Source organism: Carassius auratus, chromosome 34 (assembly GCF_003368295.1).
Source record: "Carassius auratus strain Wakin chromosome 34, ASM336829v1, whole genome shotgun sequence".
Lineage (NCBI taxonomy): Eukaryota > Metazoa > Chordata > Actinopteri > Cypriniformes > Cyprinidae > Carassius > Carassius auratus.
Window position 1 is genome coordinate 11263698 of NC_039276.1, and position 17816 is coordinate 11281513.

Here is a 17816-nt window from a genome sequence, read left to right on the forward strand (position 1 = left end):
AGGAGAAGTAAGTGTTCATGTAAACATAAATAAATAAATGTAAATAAAATTATATGACCCTAAAATAAAAGGTTTTTTACTGTTCGTAACTCACTCAAATCATTTTTTGAAAATATCCATGTTTAATGTAAATTATTTTAGAAGAAATTTGAGGGCTGAATTAATACTATGTATTAATACATATTCAAAGGATAATAACAACAGGACACATAACAGCAAACTTTTAATTCACCACTTAATTTGAGAGCATTCAATGTGCAGTCCTGTTGACTTCGCTAAAGCAAAACCAAATGAAGGCAGGCTGTGCTGTTGTATTACATGTTTGCAATGGCAACATTCCAAAAGCATGAAATTTACATCAAAAAATTGTTGTGGTGTTACAAACCAATACTGGACTTGAGATAAAGGAGAAGCCCAGCCAGCTCTCCATAACTGGAGTCTCAGACCTGCTGTTTGACAGCCGCCGGTAAAGGGAACACAACCATAGGGCTCAATTTCAAATTCAAGCACGGTGTTTACTGCACAGTGAAAAAAATAATGCAACATGGCTCAACTGTGCCATCATTTTTAGGTCTTACAGGGATTCTGGTGCTCTTGCCATTGTACACATTATTGAACACATCTGGGAATTAATATCCAATGTAAACCTGGAAGTGAAAAGGACTTTGAAAAATGTAAAAAAAAAAAATAAAAAAAAATGAATAAATAAATCCCACTTAAAATGTCACTTTATCATTTTTTTTTTTTTCATATGAGGGTCGATGACTGACATTTTGCAATGTTATTGGCAGATGTTCACGCTAGAAAAACACTAAAAATAACTATGGCAGTATCTGATCACCATATATAATTATTCAAGTTTATATTGAGTTTAGTTACATATAAAACTGCAAAAATGTGCATTGTGATTGCAATTGTGTTGCTATGATTGCATATTGCAATGTTGTTGCCAGGTGTTTTCTTACTGTCCCCAGTCAAAAGCCTTTGGCTTGAGTTCTTCCTTTAGTGTAGGTTTACAGAATGCTAACCTCGGCAAGAACAACTAATAATAATAATAAACAGAAATTGAGATACAAAAAGTTGATTTTAATAGATTATAGAGGACTGACAACTCAACAATCAAGACATTGTCAACACACTGCACACACACTTTCAACGGTGACCAGAGATTCATTTCAAACAAAAGTGCATCTGAAATAAATGTAATCCAACAAAACTCAACATCTTCGTGTAGGAGTCATTGAGAAGTAACGGCCCGTGACAGTGAAAATGTGATGGCAATGATCACCAAGTTTTGGCACACTGGATTAAGTATGATAAAGAATGACTGATGTATCAACCTTCGCACCATCAGACCACTTGCTCTATGTCTTTTTTTGTATGAAGACATCATATTTTATTAAAAATACTGAAAAGTTGGACAATGTGACCTTGTTCTTGCTCGATTTCTCCTCTGTCCTTCACACTGCTACACTTTGGTGCAGGAGTATTGCTAGAATATACCTCCACTGAACAGGTGATGTATTTGCAGCCCTTGATTAAACGTGCATATGTTTTCACTTTCTCCAAAGATATGCAAGTCTTTTCGATTTGCAATGTCACAGAGATGTATTTAAAAAAAAAAAAAGATAAAAGAAAATGATCCAAAAAACAATCACTATCTGGAAGAAAATTGATCATACAAATTATTCAGAGCACTGAAAACCACCACCAGCCCAGCACTAACACTTCTTAATATCATCTTTTGCCATATTATGTTCACACAAACATAGAACAGCAGAAGATTACATTTACACAACACTTTTTACCTTCCATTAGGATGAGGCAAGTTCTTATCGCTTTAGTCAAGACAAACATAGACAATCTGAAAACAGACCAACAAAAATTAGTGTTCAAGTAGAGATTCCTGCTTTAAATTTACATTCATGTGGTTAGATGGGTGACCAATACAGTGTCATATCTCTCATGACATATGTACAATCATATTTGGCCACCATCAAGCTGAACAGGTGGTTTAAACCAATATCTCATCTGTCGGTTTTGCTGCATTAGGCTCATATGCCTAGGCCAAATTGAACTAATGTCAAATAAAAAAGAAATGGAAGAAATATAATGCTTTAGCATTTTATATCTACTGTATATGAATTCTGACATATTCTCCTCGTAGCAGACCCTTTTGTGAGCCGCTCACCATGACACAGAGGAATATTTTGAACATGTCAAGACCCCTGCACTCTTATGCACTACAAAAATATTTGAACAGATGTACAAATACAGTTGGTGCAACACACACACACAAAACTACAGATAATTTGAAAAGAAACCCAAACAATGGTAAACTCCCTAAAGGATTGAGATTTTTTTACGCCCAGGCAACCATTATACACTGCATTTTAAAGAATGCACACACACACATTTTACGGCATAGTATGCAACACAAGGCACACTTCTTCAACGCACACACAGAATACTGTGCAATAGTGAAGATGATGCTTTGAGGACAAGTTACTCCTCGTGTCTTCAGACAGTGATTCGTTTGAAGTCCATTAGCTCAAACTGGGAAGTCTGGACAGCAGGAGTGTTTGCAAGTCGCAGAGGAAATCATCCAGTAGCAGTTGGTTTCACTTCCTGCCTGCACTTTAGGTGAAGCACTTTAAGCAAAAGGTCGACATGGTAAATATTTGGTTTCCTCCAAACACCTGGTTTGGAGTGCCAGGCAAAAAAAAAACCTTCACAGTGAGCATTTAGTCACATGAGGACATTAATACAACACGCCTCGTACATGGAGTAGCTGTGCTGCTCTTTGGAAAGACACTTCTGTATTATTTCAATTGTTTTTCAATTATGTCATCCAAGGTGAAGCATGATGGGAACACAAAAGAGGAGAAACAGACTAGCTCTCTACTGACGTACCTATAATGAAGCATCAGTCAGTAGGATGGTGGTTTTTTGCAGCCAGTTTCTTTGGCTTTCCCGTTGGTGCTGGACTTGAGTTGGGTCATCTCCACTTCAGCCATGGCATCCGATGGTAAACTGCTACGCATGCGCTCAACGGTCTTTTGGTAGGAAGCTTTCTCCTGTTCCAGAGAACGGATCAGGTGCTTCATCTTGCTCTCGCGTGACAGGAAGCTCTCCACACTGCCCTCCAATGTCTGAATCTTCAAACGAGCCGCCTGTTAATAAAGCCAAACACCAGAATTGATGAAGGAATCTTGTGAAGAAACTATGCCCAAATTTTTGTCATGTGACTATATACTTCACTGTTGAGGTAGTTTGGGGTTAATAAAACTTTTTTATGTTTTTGAAAGAAGTTTTACCAAGACTGCATTTATTTGATTAAAAAGCAGCAAAAACAGTAATATGTAGAAATAATATTACAGTCTAAAATAATGGTTTTCTTTGAAGAATATATATAATAAAAAAAGTAATGTAATATAATGTAATGCAAAAAATAATAATAATAATAAATAAATATATATATATATATATATATATATATATATATATATATATATATATATATATATATATATATATATATATATACACACACACACACACACATATATGCTTTACCAATGGCTCAACTAATAGTAATAATAATTTTAAGTTTTGCATCCAAAGTATGTTAATCTGGACAATTTGCTAAAGAGGCCAGATATCTTTTCACTCTCCTTTATATCATGTTTCTAGGAACAGATTGTTTTTAGCAACAAGTTAAAAATGAGCATGTTGTGCCGTTTCATGTTTAGACTAATGGAGTTTCAAGGATAATTCATTCTCCCACTAGCAGATGACAGTAGTGAACTGAGAAGTGTACAGTATCTGTAAAGATCTTAGGTTTCAGGCTGTTTGTCTTTTGTACTGTGCTGCCACACACTGCCAGTGAAGGCACTCAAACCACGTATTGTGCTTTTTTAGATTTGTATATATCTACCTGTAGTTTCTCTAGTAATTCCATGTTCTGCTTCTTGAGCTGTACATTGGCTTTCTCCAGTTTATCGAGCCTATCCGAGTCCTCTGATGGTGGAGGGGCGTCTGACAGCTCATCCTGCAGGACGTGGTACTCCACTTCATACGCATGCAGCTGCTTGGAGATATCCATCTCAGTTGCCTGCAAACATCATTTCATATTGATAGTTATTATTGGAGAATATGGCGCTACTGGAATTTCTCACACGTACCATAGCAAAGTATATCCAAATATAAACAAACAAATAAAAAATTAAAACTGTAGTTAATGAATTGTTCGGTAAGAAACACTTTACATTTGGAAATTCTATTCACTATTAACCAGATGCTTATTAGCATTCACTTTATGGGCATAATTGCTGTTTATTAGTACTTATAAAGCACATTTTAATGCTTTATTCTGCATGAGCATATTCTAGATCCCTTAGCCCTACTCAATACTTATCATCAATAAGCAGCAAATTAGGAGTTTATTTAGGGAAGACTATTTATTAATAGTGAATATGTGTTCTCTAATTTAAAGTGTTGCCTATGTTTTTTTGTTGTTTTTTTTACTAGTTTTTTTTTTGTTGTTGTTCATTGACATGACAGAATTTTTATTTTTGAAAAGCAAGCTGCACCACCTAGTGGTTAAATAGAGTGCATTCTCGTGTACTACATTCTTCACACACAACACTGGCTGTGTTTGAAATGGCATACTTGCTTAATCAATACTGCACACTGCCTACGACACAGTGTGTATACTGCCTCTTTTTTATGAATAGTGTGTGAAACAGTATACAATAAGCAACAAATGTTTCAGAGTAGAATGCTAAATTGTTGTCACATGACAAAACATTAATTCAGCACAGCTGCTGAGGTTGTTCCCTCACTGATAAATGTACTAACCATTATTTTAACAAAGGCATGTTAATTAAGGATTCCTATTTGTAAAGAATGCTATATTGCCCAATTGAACTCATTTCATAATTAATGGTCTTTACATACTGAACAGAATAATAATTGTGTAAATAGTAGTTAGGTGGTAGAGAGTTATATTTCAGTACTGTACTGTACTGTTCAGTACTTTATCAGCTGCCAACAAATTATGTTATTTATATATTATATAACTTAAATATTTTTATTATTCAATATCTTTGTTATAAACTGTACTGTATAAAGCACTATAGAGATAAAGGTGACGTCATTTGACTTGATCAGAAACGTGCTGTAGAGTGCTGTATTGTTTTTAGATATGCAGTGATCATTTGTATTTTACAGTAACATGTATGTATAAAAGTGTTTTATTACTATTCCCCGTCTTCAGTTCACTCACACGTTTGAAGATGAAACATTAGACAGAGAATGTTGTGTTCTGGGAAACAGTATCCCATGCAGTGTCTTGTAAAGATTCTGGTAAAAGATTCTGGTAAAGATTCTGGTAAATATAATCGGTCATCCGGGTATTTGATGCATACAGAAGATTTGCATACTATGCACCGCATGCATACTGGATACTGCACAAATAGTAAGGGTAGTATGATAGTATGGCATTTTGAAGAATAGCATCCAGTCTACATCTCAAAGTGAAAAAAATTATATTTTTAGTTTAACTCAAGGAAGAGATATTAAAAATCATAGCTGTCAGTGTTGCTATAGTAACTGTAACTGAAATAAAGCTGAAAAATACTATATAAATATTACATGAGCAACCGAAACTCTCTTGAAATGTTCATATGTAATGTAAATAAGCTGAAGTACTACTGAAGAAAAGCATTACTAAAATTAAAATTTAAATAAAAAAAATAAATGCTAAAATATACAGAAATATTACATTAGTATATAAATAATACTAAATAACACTATGGTTAATATTACTTTTATACTTTTATTAACTGATAGATTGTATGGAATATTTGAAAACCAAATATTTAGAACTGGTGAAGCTAAAAAAAAAAAAAGAAAGAAAGAAATAAAGAAAGGGTGAAACACAAAGGGTGACAGGATCAAAAACATACACTTGTCCTTTTACATTCACATTCATGTTATATAAAAATGATATCTTGACAATGAAAAAAATGGAATACATCTGAAAACCCATACATGCAACAGGAAAGTTTATTCTATTTGAAATGTACCTTGGTGATTATCTCTTCCATCTGGCTGTGAGTGAGGGTGGGGATGGTGGATTTAAGGTAGTCTACAATACTTTCAAAGCCGTCACACTCCAGTATCTCTCCCTCGTGGCTGCTCAGCAAACACAGCGCCACCTTAAAAATCACCTCTGTGCCTTGGACAAACAGGAGGTCTGGCACACAGCACACATACATGCTAGGAGTCAAAGGCTATACATTGGCTACAATACTTGACTTATGTGTGAAATACATACATTCTGACACACAAGATCATTTCGCCACTATCCTCTGGTTCACCCGAAACCCATCACATACATTCATTCAGGTCTGCATAAGTTAGTAAGAAAGGAAGTGAAATATACCAAATATACGGGCGACAAAGCCAAGCTGGAACTGAGAGGCGAAGAGAGTGAGAAACCAGGGTGCGGCGTACAGGCTGGGACAGATCTCGTGCTCCTCCAGGTGAGTGTACAGGTTACGGTGATAATCGTGCAACAGTCGGGACAGCTGGTACATCTGGATCTACACACAGAGAAAGAAGAAAAAGTCCTCACACTTAGAGGAGTGAACTTTAAACTGGCTCAAATGCGACTGACTGAGACAGGCTTTCTCTCATGGGATTAAACATTGGCACATCTGATGATGAATAACCACTAACAGCTGAGGAGGAAACAGTGTACAAGAGGTGGAGACGGCTGTTTGAATACCGCTTGAGCAAATGTGTGTTTAAATCAAGCGTATTAAAAATACTCTCTGTTCCTGTCCTTGCAACAAAATTGTTATGTGGAATTTACATTCACTAAAAGTACAGCACAACTTAAAAAATAAAAATAAAAAATCTTAAATCTTAATTTGTTTCGCCAGGCAATAAAACTTTGAAAGTTAGACTGACACCTAGTGGTGTGGATGTGACAATGAGCAAAAACATTTTAATTAACAAGGACACTGTAACAATACCCTATTACATTTATTCTTAATTTTATAAATTAAAGTGTCCATTAAAGATGCATTACGAGTAGTATTTGGCTGGTCATTTGATCAAAACATGGTTATGATGACTAAAATGTACATAATAAAAATTTAAAAAAAGTCAACATCTATGTTTTGCTGGCAAATTCAAAAATAGCAAGTGGTTACACTGACACCTAATGTTTCTGTTGCCAATGAAACATATAAAATACCTTATTCTTTGCCCTATTTCTTATTCATTTATATTATAAACGGAAGTGTCTAATAAAAGAGGTGTTACCAAGAAAAAAAATTAGTAGAATTTAGCTGGCCAAATATACCAATCCAAGGTTTTAAAGTCACTATGTTTACTGCAATGTACATTATATTAAGCTAATGTGCCAAAAGTACCATTCATTTAATTTATTCCATCTTGTTAATGCAAGAAGAAAGTAATTATCTAACATTCAGTTCAACAAACAATGCTCATTCCATTAATTGTTACAAAAACCAGTCCTGCTACATTTGACAGTAGGCATAATTTAGATAATCAGACATACCAGTTCTGAAAGAAAAACATGAACTAGTGAAAACTGATACTCTTACACACACAGCCCACCTGCAGTGAGATCATGTCGGGACGGTACTGCCGGCGAATGCCTAGGTCGTACATGAGAAACTTGAGAGTGTCGAAAGCCTGTTCCTCGCTCATATGCAACAGCAGCAAACCGGCCACAAAACTGATCCCCTGGCAGTAGCCCACCTCCGTGTCCAGCAGGGAGTAGGCCTTTAGAAGATTGTACAGAGACAGCTGTCCGGCTCCCAGCTGAGTGCTGAAATACTGGTGTGTGGGGAATGTCCGGCCTGGAAACGATGGGGACATCACTTCAGTAATGTACTGGGTCAAAAGTGTAATCATATTCTGATGTTTGTGTGAAGTAGCAGCGCTTTGGTTAGATACAGACCGAGGTCGACCAGGATGGCGTGTTGCTGTGCTGTGAGCTGTTTGAGGAGATCCTGATAAGACGTTTCAGGGGGCTGCTGCCTCTGCGGCAGACGGTGACGCAAACGATACTGCTGGGTGAGCACGAGCCACACTTCACCTCGTCGACTTTTGGGGACCCCTACAGAGCACAGGACACACATACAAACAAACAAAAGTGTTTGTTTGGAAACTATAAGGGTTGTTAAGTATACAGAATAGCAAAACTCACATGAAAAAGTATGCATTTCTATAAATATGTACACACTATTAAAATGTTTGAGAGCACCAAATCTGCATATTAAAATGATTTCTGAAGCAACATGAAGTGACACTCAAGCTCATACCTTGATAAACCGCACCGTGGATCTCTTCTTTGTCCCACTTTACTTTAGTGCGGCAGGGACTGCTCAACTTCCTGTCCCACAGGGCCTGCGCCTCTTTTGAGCACTGACACACTTCCTGGTAGTCCAGCTTCAGTTTCCGAATGTGCAATTCATCACGGCTCGCTGCAAGGTGAGAAAACCGATAGCCGGGTTCAGCATTCATTTATTCTGAACAATTGATCTATTAACATATTGTTATTATGTTTTACTTTGGATCTTAGCATTGAGTGTCTAAATGAGAGAGCATCGTGAGGTGTGACCCAAAATGTAGACAGAAAGGGAAAACAATGCTAAATGCAATTTCAGTTGTAATTTAAATTAATTCATATCTTTTAATTAAAATCAATTAATAAGATTCATAAATAAAAAGTCACTCATCACATTATTTTAAAAACATATGTTCCTAAATAAATTCATATTTAAAATATGTCATTCCTCACATTACTTTGAGAATGTTCTATGTATTTGCAGTTTTGTTATTGTGTAAAATCTGGGTCCAAAAGCAAAATCTGTTGAGAACCATTAATCAGTATTCAATGTCATGCATGCAATAATTTTGTCAGTTTCTGTTTGTAAAAACAGTGGCTTTACAGCAATGCACGTACATTGGAAGCCTCACAGGCAAGCATGCATCACTGCAAATTAATGGTTGCATGCTTCTGATAGAGGAACATTCTGGGTTATCTGCACCACAAGTTTCCATAGCAACTTTAGACAAGGTTCATAGTGGATTGAGATATGGAACGGTCTTTTAAATTCACCTCAACAAAGCATCACAACACATTTTTCACTCTTCAGGTTAAAAGCATACATGAGCATCTTTGCACAGAAAAGAAGAGAAATACACTCCGTTAAACTCCAGAATTAACGCAAGTCTGCAACTAAGGGACTCAATGGACTTATTGATTATCTGCACTTAAGAACATGTAGCTATCTGCCTCATGCTGGTTTGTATACAACATTGAAGCCAAACAAAGATATCATGCCCACAACTGCTTGAAGTGCAGCACATTCAGGTGAGGTGTCATTGTCATTGCTGTATATTCTTACCTTCTACTCAGACATGTTTATTCAGTTCGGCCCATCCAAGAGTACACAAAAATAGACAGAAAACACCAAAAAGGAAAAAGGGTAGAAAAAGTGACTTGAGGCTCGTGTAATGCAGTTCGGCCAACAGAGGGCAATATTTTACAAAGCTTTGCTCCTCCAAAGCAAAGTTTAAGTAAAACACAAAGGCACATAATGTGTTAAAGAGACCGAATGACTGCTATTTTTTGAAAGACTAAATATTTTTGAAAGACTAATGCTGATTATGTAGTCTAGAGGTAACAGAATTGAAAGTGCACTCTCAAAGAACGTGAACATCATCCAGACATTCTAAACTATAATTAACTTTGCCCTAGAATGTAAAATAGAGGCAGTGGCACTTGCCCCTCTAAAAATAAGGCCAGGGCAAAAAATACAGTCTAATCAGAGTGATGGGAGCTAACACTCCTTCTTCTGTGACTCCATAATCTCCCATACACGCTGAATTACTGCTGTAGGTTTTCACGCCATTGACAGACACATTTATACAGTGAATTAGATTGATCCAAGATTAATTTTTTATATCATTTTATAACTTGATATATGTGTTCCCTGGGAATTAAACCCGTGACACTGGCGTTTTAGTGCCATGTTTGAGCTACAGGAACCATTTAAAGGGATAGTTCACCTAAAAATGAAATGTTGGTCAATATTTACCCACTCAAACCTGACTGACTTTCTTTTATGCAACACAAAAGCAGATGCTTTAAAGAAACTCCAGTGTGATTTTAGTATTATTTAATCATAATTGCTATGTCTAGATGCATTTTGGCAGGTTTGATGTCCAAAACATCAAATATTAGTGGATTTCATGTGTTTTGTTTATCGAAACCAACACAGCAAGTGACTATCAACTTTTTGTATGCCTTCAGAAAAATGGGAATATAGTCATCCCAAATGAAATGCAAATCCAAAATGAAAGGAAGGTTAAATTATGAGAGCAGGGAATACAAGTAAAAACACTAACCCTCCAGGCGCTGATTCTCTTTCTCCATGCGGATGAGCAAAATCTGTTGGTGGATGGCTTTCTTCCACAGGGCCCTGTAATCAGCTGGGCTGCGTCGGCCCTTCTCTCCACCAAAGCCTTGCTCTGGTGACAAGGGGCTGACCTGAGGGTTTTGACCCCGGTTCAAAGCCCGAGGTGAAAGTGGCAGCAGCTCCTGGCCATCCATGTGGTCTGAAAAAACAGCAGATGCAAACCAAAATGTCTGAGACTCATGCTGAATTGGCTTTTAAAGAAAATAAAGTGATTTCCCGAACTTGAACTATTGTGATGTTACTATGATATCAATGAGAATAGCACTGTACTGAGTGTTATGTAAAAATAAACGTTTATATCGGATGCAATTAATAACGCTTAACCGATTTAATAGCACTATTATATATTGTACAAATAAAATGGAATTCAAAATATACTATTAACTAACTATATTATTATTTATACCATTGCATTTACTTCTTTGTATTGTATACCATTGTTACAGTTTATTTTTCTTGAATCTCAAAAGGGAGAATTATCTTGAAGTTCTAAAGCTTGCAGAACAATGATTTATCCTGCAATGGTGACTATAAATAGACTGCTGGGAGAACAGGGTGTAATGTTGCACCTGTCTGCACGTCTGTGTGTGTGCACTAGAGCATGTATACTCACCCACGTTTTGCATAGACGCAGAGGGTTTGTTCATGGGTGACGCCACCCTTAGGAAAATCTTCTGGCGCCAAGAAACTCTGCGTGGAGGCAATAAAGTCAAAGAATCGGTGCTACAGCCTGACAGAGACCTCTTCCTGCCCTCTCCATTACCGCTACAGAAAAACAAAACAAGATATGCTTATTCAAATAAGTAGGCAAGCAACATTTTTAGGGCATGTACTCTCAATACAGGTGGCCAAACCAGTTATAATGTAATAAACAACAGATTTGTGTAACATATACATTCAGCAATAAATTTAAGCAAAAGCTCATAAGCAATAACAAGCAGTGCATTAACAAGGTCATAATAGATGTTAATTGGTTTCATGCATAAGGACATAAAACACAGATAACCTGATTTAAGGAAAGAGAAATTAGGAAGTGGACAGAATGAGGAATAACTAAATGCAAACAGGAACTTCACACAAATCATTCTTTAGATCTTTTCACTAACAATCAATACAGATTATTCAGTCAAATGATGTATGAACAAAATAATAAAAATACACATTTTACAATGTCATTTATTCCTGTTCAGTGTCACAGGATCCTACAGGAATCATTCTAATATAATGATTCGGTGCGCAAAAAACATTTCTTATTATCATCAATGTTGAAAACAGTTTTGCTATTTAATATTTTTGAGGAAACCACAATACATATATGCGTGTGTATGTATTTATATATATATAATCTTTGTTTCCATTAGATATCACATTTTTGAAGGAGTTAAGTCCAAGAAGGAAAGTAGATGGTTAATATCCACTCAGGAATAAGATGTGCATATAAATTAAATCTGTTTTATCCTGCTACTCTGTAGGTTCCTTGTATTGGTCTCTTTGCTTAGTTACCACAACAATACACAAGCAAAGCAAGGCAGTTGCTATTTAGTTGCTTCAGGCAGTTAATGAAAGCGTGAAACAGGTTTAAATGTTATGCATAAACGCTGACTAGAGGAATGGCCCAACCCTGACCACCACACCGACAGGTGTGCAGCACATTCAATTAAAAGAGACAGCTGGTGACATTCAACACACAGAGAGGAGAGCAGAGAGCAGGGCCAAGGATGTGACATCTTAAATGTTATCTTCTTCTTTCAGAGCATGCAAAGCATTGAAGCCTACTATGTCAAACAAATGAAGGGCGAAAAAACATCGAGCAACACCATTTGTCAGTGAGTCCAAGGTGGCTGTTGTTCAGATGAAAGAGCACTCGTTGTTCAAGCCACTAGCACAAAAGTCTGGTCAAACAGAGTTGTTAAGAGACCCTTGGGAAAGTTTCTATAATCCACGCATGGTTTCATTTTATGATTTCAGTTCTAATACACTCGCCCTTGACCACCACTGATATAAATTCCTTATTCCTTATTCTGATTTTAAATTCATTGACTTCTTTTGAATGTCTTCTTTTAAGTTCCACAGAAGAAAGTCATACAGGTCTGGAACACCGCGAGGGAGAGTAAATGGTTCATCAAACGATTCACTTTTGGGTGAACGATCCCTTTAATAACAACATCAAACCAGCGTTGTTGAATAGTTTTGTATATGTGGTCATGTGTTAATGTTGCTATTTGATGCGAGACATCCAAAGATTTCTGAACGAGCCATTGTTGCAGTTTATCTTTAATTAAAAACCATCATAAAACTGGTTTGAAGGTTTAAGCTGGTTAAAGATTGCTAGCTATTTTGCTTAAAGGTGCACTAAGCAACTCAGTGAGTTCACAAGACGGATATTATCAGATCGACTATAGATAGCAAGAGATGGCAGGTAAAAAAAAAAAGGAGGACCTTTGAGGAACACAACATTAAAAGAAAGAATTAAGGTCAGGTAAGAGTTTGGACTTACATAAATATTAGGAGTGAAAAGGCCTGGAATTGGGTGCCGAGGCTGCTTTGTTTCTTCTTTATAGGCGAGTTACATTAATTTTGCATTGTTTCACACATGTGCTGGCTTTTGCTTGAATATGCTGTGGTAACAGCAGGAATAACAGATTCTGCCATCGTCACTGCCAGGGTTGTGAACGTGTGGGCAGAGTTATCAAAATAGTGCCGAGGTCCTGTTGTGGGATGGGCGTGTTTGTCAAATCACTTAGTGCACCTTTAACTGAAAACCTGACATATCTATTCTGAACTACTTGATAACTATTTACAAAGAAGAAATCAGATGAGTCAGATGAAGTAAAGACCATCTCTATTCAAACCAACTTGGAAACACTACTTAAAAATGAATTCTGAATTGTCAATATTTAAACACAATAGAGTATAGATTAGTAGAAAGTTCTGTGACAGTTGTTTAATGAGATATAGATGATAAATCATTATGTTTACCTTTAGTTAGTAAAGACACCAACATGCAAATTAGGTTTAGCATCCCTCGTGTCCATTGGACAACGTCAAAGTTCAACAGTTTCGACAGGAAGAGAGAGTGTAAGTTACAGACGAGGTTCTTCGTGACTGATGACGAAGTGACTGAAGCCTGAAGGGTTAAGAAACAGACAGTCGCAGAGAAGGCGGCCACCATCAGCTCAAACCTCAGGCAGCCCCGGGGGGAAACGGACACCGAGCGGTCTGATACTGATGCCCCCTCTCACCTCTTAAGACTCCCGCTGTCCGACAGGGAGGCCAGTGAGCCAAGGGAGCCCTGGTAAAAGGTTTTCAGGAAAGTGGGGGTGTGGAAGGAGGATGAGAGACTGAAGTAGGACTCGCTCTCAGAGACACTGCGCACTCTCGAGAAACCAACGGTGCTGAAGGAGCCGAAACATAGAAGGCCCACAACAAATACACATTACTTTACAGAGGTCTAAACACTGCCATGAAACCACAATCTAGAGCACATGAGTGCTTTCCTGAGCAGATGAAACATTCCTTCAAGTGAGCGTAACAATTTCAGGCTTTGCCTTGGAACTGGCAATTTTTTTACTGTTACCTTTTTTAATAAAAAAAAATTCAATTCTGACATAACTATTAAACAGTCTTTAGCAGATCGCAAACTTAATATCCAATTTAATTGTACATTTTTACAGTTTTTTTTATTATTATTATTGACCTGCATGTAAATTCCTTAATAATATTCCAGCACATTAATAAAATTTATTCAGTTAGGGGAATTTCTCATTGTTGAATTAACTGCCATATAATATAATTAAGTTGAATAAAATCTTTTAAACCTTTGACAGACTTTATTTTTCCATTAAAAATACTGTTTTATATATATATATATATATAAAAAAAGAAAAAAAAAAAAATATATATATATATATATATATATATATATATATATATATTAGGGGTGTAACGGTTCACAAAATTCACGGTTCGGTTCGATACGATACACTGATGTCACGGTTCGGTTCGGTTCGATACGTTTTAGATACAGCAAAATGTAAAAACATCTCAACTTTTCAGAATGCCGCAAGCGCACCGCGGGTCATGTGACAAGAACTAACCAATCAGCTTCATCCTTTCCCGTAACAACGTTGAGAGCTCAGCCAAGATGAAGGATCAGCTGATCATAGTTGTATATGGATTGCAATTTTGAAATAAATTTAGTAGCAGAGCTACTGCAAGCGATTTTTAGAGCTGCAAATCCATTTATCCTTCGCTGAAATTTCCGCGTCTTATGGAGAGAGCACGTCATTGTTGCTTAGCAAAGACAGACGCCTCATGAGCGCTTCTGCCCAAGCGCTTTGGAAAGGAGGAGAAAGACGCGCTTAGCGTTTTCCATGCGTTTTTAGGCACGATGTGTGAACGGCCCCTAAGGCGCTCGCTCACTCAGCACGCGCTGAAGGCTCGTTGCAAAATGTCGAATGCCTTTAACAGACCAGAAATATAAGATCCTAAAATAACCAACAGGTCTGGTGTTTGGGTTGGATTCCCTGTAAGCTATAGTGTCTAAATGCTGCAGGGATAGTTTGCTGCGTGCATGTTTCTCCTTTTTTTCGTCTTTTCCCAGAGAGTACTGACGCATATATCCCAGATATTCCCGCTGGTGTTTTTTTTTTATTTTTTTTTATTCCCGCTGGTGTACCCTGTCATGTTGCAGATGCGACATACCGTTGTTTTTTTATCCACCACTCTCTTGCCATCACCATTATAGCTTAAAGGGAATCCAAAGTGCACCCAAACACCAGACCTGTTGGTTATTGGAGGATCTTCTCATTTCTAGTCTGTTAAACGCATTGGCTATTTTGCAACGAGCCTTCAGCGCGTACTGAGTGAGCGAGCGCCTGCTGAGTAGCCTAACATAAACATATAAGATGGTGTTTTTTTCTTCTTCGGGAGTGTCAGGGGCGTTGCCTGTTACGTTGTTTGGGTTATTGGGCTACCTTGTTGAACGCATATCATTATATTTCTCTCTCTCTCTTTTTTTTTTTTTTTCAAATATAATTAATTACTCCAACGAACCGTTCGGTATACATAATGCGTACCGCGTACCGAACCGAAAGCGTCGTACCGAACGGTTCAATACGAATACGCGTATCGTTACACCCCTAATATATATATATATATATATATATATATATATATATATATATATATATATATATAAACATCACAAAAATTTTAAATAATAAGTAATTTAAGCATCAAATCCTCTAGTTTAAGTAATTTTTCGTATTGTAAATGATCTGAATTAGTGCTATATTCAACAATACACACCAACATGCCACATGCTCTCTCCATGTAAGAATTCATGCTAAAATCAGTCACTTTTAGCAGTTTATATGTACTGTGTTGACCAATATCTATGATTTTTGCAATTATACACAAGCTGTTTTCAGCATGTCAGTACATTGCTGCAACATTCTATACATCATGTGACTGCTGAAAAAAGCAGATATACAGGAAAGATATACAACTATCACATGAGAGCAAACAGGAAATGATGCATTACCTGCTCTGCAGCAGCTCTGGGCCCAAAGACTGCTGTCGGTGCAGGGGAGCCTTACAGGCCTGGGAGGAAAGCTCAGTGAAGGAGATCTTCTTTTTTATGGGCGTGTGGCTGAAGGTGTGCGCCCGGCGACGGAACTGCGGCGCATCTGGGTCCTCCTCAAGGTAACTGGGTGGAGTTCCAGGTGGGGAATCACCAGGGGAGTCGCCCTGCTGGGTGAACAGAGGATGAACCAGATCAGTGTTGAGATGGACCCAACACCCTGAAGTACGACAATACTGTTTTCAAAATACATGCCAGACAACCTTTGAAATCCTCAAACGTTGAAATCCACACTGGAAGCTCAGCTTATCCAAGAGTCAAACCTCAAATTCAACTGCTTGCCAGACAGAAACAAGCAATCTACTGAGATATGCATGTATAACCTTCACGTTTCAGACTAAGCTAAACAAGAGACTTGACGTCAGCTTTATCAAACTACTGATTCTCGACTCACCCAGTGTTTTCCCTCTCCCTGTCCAGCCTAAGTCTCGGTTTGCTTCCCCAGGCAGAAGTGGCTGTGTTGTTGGTAGCGTGACAGCATACACTATTGTATGTTAACAGTCTGTGTCACAGAGCCACATCAGACACACATGAGCTGTTGGAGGTGGACCGCAGCACTATAGGAAGGGTCTTTCTTCCTCACTCTGTTTCCTGAACCCATGCTCTCCAGTGAGTCAGTACACAGAAAGGGCAGGAAACCAGCAACGGCTGCACAATGCTCTCTCTCCTTCCACTTGCACATATCACAAACCCTGTCCACTTCCTTCAGCTGCCTACAGCTAAATTTGGGAAAAACAAATGATCCAAACAACATAATAGTTCTCTTGGCAAGGTAACACAGAGGGAACGGGAACCTTTATACAGTATATGTTTGATAAATATGAAGCCAATTGGTTAAAAGTAATTGTACAAATGGCTCAGAAAAGAAAAGTTAGTTCTGAGGAAAAAGTAATAATCAATTTTTTTTATGATTGATCATTGTTTTTGAGTACCACCTGGTTTGATATTTTGTTATAGATTGTATAATCTTTCAACTGGGGTTTGCACACAATTTGACCAATACATTTCCATGATTCCAGAAGTTGTTTTTGAATTCAGGCTAAGGATTTTTTTATATATATATAATTAAAATAGACATTACTATTGTTTGGGATTAAGTTTTAAGCAATATTTAGCCAATTAAATATTTTATAGCGGAGCACAAAGAGACAAATTGATATTCATAAACATCCCTGATATTTCCATGTTTTCCATTACCTTAGAAAAACTATATTTATTATATATTTGCTGATTATTATTTTATGATTCCCAAATAACATCCTTTAGTTTTGCTGACCATTGACTGCCATTGTATGGAATCAAAAAAAAAAAAATACTGATACATTTTTTTAAATATCTTTTTTTTTTTTTTTTTGGTAAGTAAGTAATTTGGACAAAATAGGAGTGAGTAAATGACAGAAATGTAATTTTTGGGTAGACCATCCTTTTAATTCAATAATTTATCATTGCTTAAGATTCACTATATGATAATAATTCTCAGAACTGATTCACAATACGTATAGAAACTGGAAGACAGCCATGGACAAGGAGTTGCTGGATTGTAACATGTCATTGAGAGCTGAAGTTTAAGCATGAGAAGGCAGTGCAGTGAAAATTGGCAGTGCCTCTGAGGACATGTGAGGACCTTGTGGGAAGGAAGAGCTGAT

General features: G+C 37.1%; 1 protein-coding gene across 13 annotated transcripts in view; it reads right to left on the bottom strand.

Annotated features, from left to right (window-relative positions):
* Positions 1–210: 210 nt before the first annotated feature.
* Positions 211–17816, bottom strand: part of LOC113053171 (TBC1 domain family member 4-like) — a 55293-nt gene continuing 37687 nt past the window's right edge. For 2 of the 13 annotated variants that reach the window (XM_026217971.1, XM_026217970.1), the window contains exons 10-21: positions 16072–16277; positions 13769–13921; positions 11140–11291; positions 10456–10665; positions 9453–9455; positions 8364–8525; positions 8000–8158; positions 7654–7898; positions 6449–6608; positions 6090–6259; positions 3938–4114; positions 211–3173 (exon numbers count right to left, since the gene is read on the bottom strand). In XM_026217971.1, coding sequence (XP_026073756.1) covers positions 2931–3173; positions 3938–4114; positions 6090–6259; positions 6449–6608; positions 7654–7898; positions 8000–8158; positions 8364–8525; positions 9453–9455; positions 10456–10665; positions 11140–11291; positions 13769–13921; positions 16072–16277 — 2040 coding nt within the window. In that variant the 3' untranslated portion in view covers positions 211–2930. Of the gene's footprint in view, positions 3174–3937; positions 4115–6089; positions 6260–6448; positions 6609–7653; positions 7899–7999; positions 8159–8363; positions 8526–9452; positions 9456–10455; positions 10666–11139; positions 11292–13768; positions 13922–16071; positions 16281–16373; positions 16445–16564; positions 17162–17816 lie in introns of those variants that run through there. The other 11 variants (XM_026217969.1, XM_026217966.1, XM_026217979.1 and 8 more) reach the window with 8 other exon arrangements.